This window comes from Populus trichocarpa, chromosome 16 (assembly GCF_000002775.5).
Source record: "Populus trichocarpa isolate Nisqually-1 chromosome 16, P.trichocarpa_v4.1, whole genome shotgun sequence".
In the NCBI taxonomy this organism is placed as follows: Eukaryota; Viridiplantae; Streptophyta; class Magnoliopsida; order Malpighiales; family Salicaceae; genus Populus; species Populus trichocarpa.
Window position 1 is genome coordinate 9688935 of NC_037300.2, and position 3625 is coordinate 9692559.

The 3625-nt window shown below is 33.6% G+C and overlaps 1 protein-coding gene across 4 annotated transcripts; it reads left to right on the forward strand.

The window, feature by feature from the left end:
• Positions 1-269: 269 nt before the first annotated feature.
• On the forward strand, positions 270-2287 carry LOC7468794 (protein RGF1 INDUCIBLE TRANSCRIPTION FACTOR 1). Of its 4 annotated transcripts, none has more exons than XM_024587080.2 (4): positions 270-527; positions 649-819; positions 960-1175; positions 1394-2287. In XM_024587080.2, exons 1-4 carry the CDS (start codon positions 525-527, stop codon positions 1607-1609), a joined length of 606 nt encoding a protein of 201 aa, XP_024442848.1. In that variant the 5' UTR covers positions 270-524; the 3' UTR covers positions 1610-2287. The 4 variants fall into 4 exon arrangements, with proteins under 4 accessions (XP_024442848.1, XP_024442850.1, XP_024442847.1 ...); XM_024587082.2 differs by having other exon boundaries at positions 272-527; positions 731-819; XM_024587079.2 differs by having other exon boundaries at positions 275-527; positions 649-828.
• Positions 2288-3625: the final 1338 nt, after the last annotated feature.

Consider the following 3625-nt stretch of genomic DNA (forward strand, 5'->3'; position numbering starts at 1 on the left):
TTTTGGGATATATATAGAGTATAACGATTCAATTAACGAAGAAGGAACATGAATTCTAAATTATAATGTGATTGTTATTTTAATTTCCCTGTATACCTCAACAGCAGCCAGGACAGTAAGATGGCAACACGTGGCAGAAACATAGGAGGGAGATCTTTGGTGTGAAGAGGCTAATCACAGTCCATGCGTAGCCAAGTGGCCGACCACGTAGAGACGCAAAGAAGATCCAAAGTAGCGAAAGCGCCAAACCCACCCATCCTTGTCTATTTGATCTAAAGGCTCTAGACAATCTTTAGCCACCACAACTGATCTCAGGCGTTCAATTTCCAACATTGCCCCATTTGTGAGTCCAGGCGTCGTTTTGTAAGCTGCGGGTCATTTTGTTTAGGTTCTCCTCCCCTCTCTACTTCTTCTACATTTTTTATCGTTAAGCTGATTAGTCCTCTCCGTTATCATCTACCTAGACAATACAATCACCTTTTTTCTTTGAGAATCTCGTTAATGAGGCAAATTCAGCTTTGAAAATGGTACTGTTGATCATTTACTCTCCCTCTCACGATTCTCTTTACCTTTTCTTTCTTTCTTTCCTTTTGGGTTATATGTGCTAATTTTTTTTATTTTTTTGGGCTGGGGAATTTTGTTTGATAGGATACAATGTTGGTACCACCATGGTTAGAGTCATTGCTAAGCACATCTTTTTTCACCGTGTGCCGGACACATGGGGATGCAGCAAGGAATGAATGCAATATGTATTGCTTAGACTGTGAAGGTGGTGCATTTTGCTTCTATTGCCGTTCTTCTAGACACAAGGATCATCAAGTAATTCAGGTCATTTTGTTCACATTTTCATTATATCTAGTTCTAGGACAAGAATGAGGCTCTGTCTGTCTGTCTGTCTGTCTCTCTAAGCTAGGTTTATCATTTTTTGTAATGATTTTTTCTTCTTTGGCAATTGGTAGATAAGGAGATCTTCATATCACGACGTAGTGAGGGTTACAGAGATTCAAAAGGTATTGGACATAAGTGGAGTTCAAACCTATGTGATAAACAGTGCTAGAGTCTTGTTTCTCAAGGAGAGGCCACAGCCAAAATATGGAAAAGGAGTTGCTCATATTTGTGTAATTTGTGGAAGAAGCCTTTTGGACCCTTTTCGCTTTTGTTCATTAGGATGCAAGGTTAGTTCTTGCCTTGATCTTACCTTAATATTGCATAAATATATATATTTCACTTTCTCACAATTCATCAGCATTGTCACCATTGTCGTTATGATAAAGAAAAATATCCCTATAGTTAATTAATGACAATAAATATAAAAACATGATACTGATTATGGATGGTTTTGTTAATTATATGGGATCTGTTGGTTTGTTTGACATTTTCTTTAAAAACATAGCTTGTAGGAGTAAAACGAAATGGTGAAGCAAGCTTTACCATAGAGGCGAAGAATGAGGCATTAATGGAAAGGAGAGAAGGCATTTCGAGAGGGGAAGAAGAGTTGCGTGAAGGCTCACAGCAACAGCAAGACATATACCCGCCCACGCCTCCTCCACCTTCTTCCAGTGCAAGGAGAAGAAAAGGCATTCCTCACAGGGCACCTTTTGGGTCCTAGCTAATTTACCCTCACAGTCATACAAACGAGGAGTAGTTGTATATTGAGTATTTGTTATTTGGTTACAACTTTCTTTTCAAAACATTTTTAAATTGCTTTTTTTTTTAAGTGTTTTGAAATGATTTTAATCATGTTGGTGTTAAAAAAAATATATTATTATTTTAATTAAAAAAAAGTAAAATTAAATTCATTATTTCCTGCGCAACCTACTTTTTTTTCCTAGGGTGTCATTTTCCTATCTAAAGAATTGTAGGGTACCCTGTTTTGGTTGGGGTGTCCAAAAAACAAAAGGGCTAGTAAGTTTCCCTTGTAGGTCTGGGTTACATGCAACAAAATTCTCTTGTGAAGAAGCAATAATGCACAATTGTTATTTGCAGCCCAATGAACTTTCTGTTTATTTTTATTTTTGTGTTTTAAAAATATTTAAAAAAAAATTTAATTTTATTTTTATTTTTTGCTTCTATAACATAAAGAAACACCAGCTTTCTTTCTATTTGCAGCCTCGTATGAATATATTCCCTGACAAGGGACACCTTAAGCACAGCAGCACATGTAAAGCAGTTCTTATATGATATCTCGAACGATCTTGTAATCTGTCATAAAGTTCGATGGATGGATGATGGGTTTATGAAAGTTCTCATCTATTACTGTTAATGGGAATGTGTCATGTTTTGCGAATTTAGCACTTTTTAAATTTTGATTTGTTATTATTATTATTTATACCCAAAATTAAATAAACATTTTTACAAGTAGCTAAAACAGTAATTGTTCTTTGTCATACAAAAAATATATAAGTTAAAATCAATCATGAATAGTATTATGATCAACTAAAGATAAGAAAAACAAGACAATGACTGACCACGTGAAGGGAAACCAAGTAATCGAGCAAGATTAAGCAATTGATTATAAAGAAAATGTTTATATATATGATCGACCGAAGTGCCTATTCCTATGCAGAATAAAAACCATCAAGATGCACTATTATATAGTTAATATTATAAGTTAGGTTTCATGTATTTATATATATAAAAAAGGAGTTATGGTTTAATTAGAGTATGGCTTGTATTATGATTCAACAAGTAAACTACTTATATGACATGGACAATTCATATAGGATTAAGTTTAAGAAATTACATAGCTTCTAATAACTTATAACAATATAAATAGAGTCATTATTTATGGGCGATAAGGATGTTACCCGAGAGTCAATTGCCGGGTCCGAGTTATGGAACAAATCTCTTGAATGTTCAAGGGATTGTTGTAAAGGATGTTAAGAAAAGATGAAGAAGGATTAAGTTAATTTTTAATTAAATTCCTTATAGATGTGTACACCTTAATCTACTCAATAAATTTATTAAATTGTATTGGAAAACATTATGTCTCATTAATTAATTATTTTATGGTATAAAATAAATCTAGGATTTTCACAGCTTCATCAGGATGAATAGATGATGAAACCCTTGCATTTTTTGTTTTATAAGAATATTAATGATGTTGCATACTATGTGTTGCTACCTAATTTTTTATCTTTTTTGTTTTGAAATTTTTCAAAAAAACCAAGAAATAGAACAAACAACAAAAATCTAAAAAAATGTGTTCTTGACGTATATGCAAAATTTTCAGTGTGATTTCCAAAGAATTTAAATTTTTTTAAAAAATCTACTTTCAAATGCTTTTAATTGTTAACGTGCCTTTTGAGTTAACGTTGATGTTGCTTTTAAAAAAAAAAATCAAAATACCACTGAACTGACCCTTTTCGCACACGTTTCTCCACCTTTGGTAGTAGCAGCAATGACCATTTAAAGAAAAAATAATGAGAGATAAGCAGATCTAAAAAGGAAAAAGAATGAAACTGAACCGAAGTTTGTTGTGTTTGTTTCTTGCTTTTACATGTTCCCTTTTATTACACCATCAACATAGGAGTGAAGAGGAGAAGAAGAGTTGGCCGATCCATATCATCATGCGACTCCCAAGACGTCAAAGCATCACCTACATGCGCCGTCAGTTGCAGTGGCA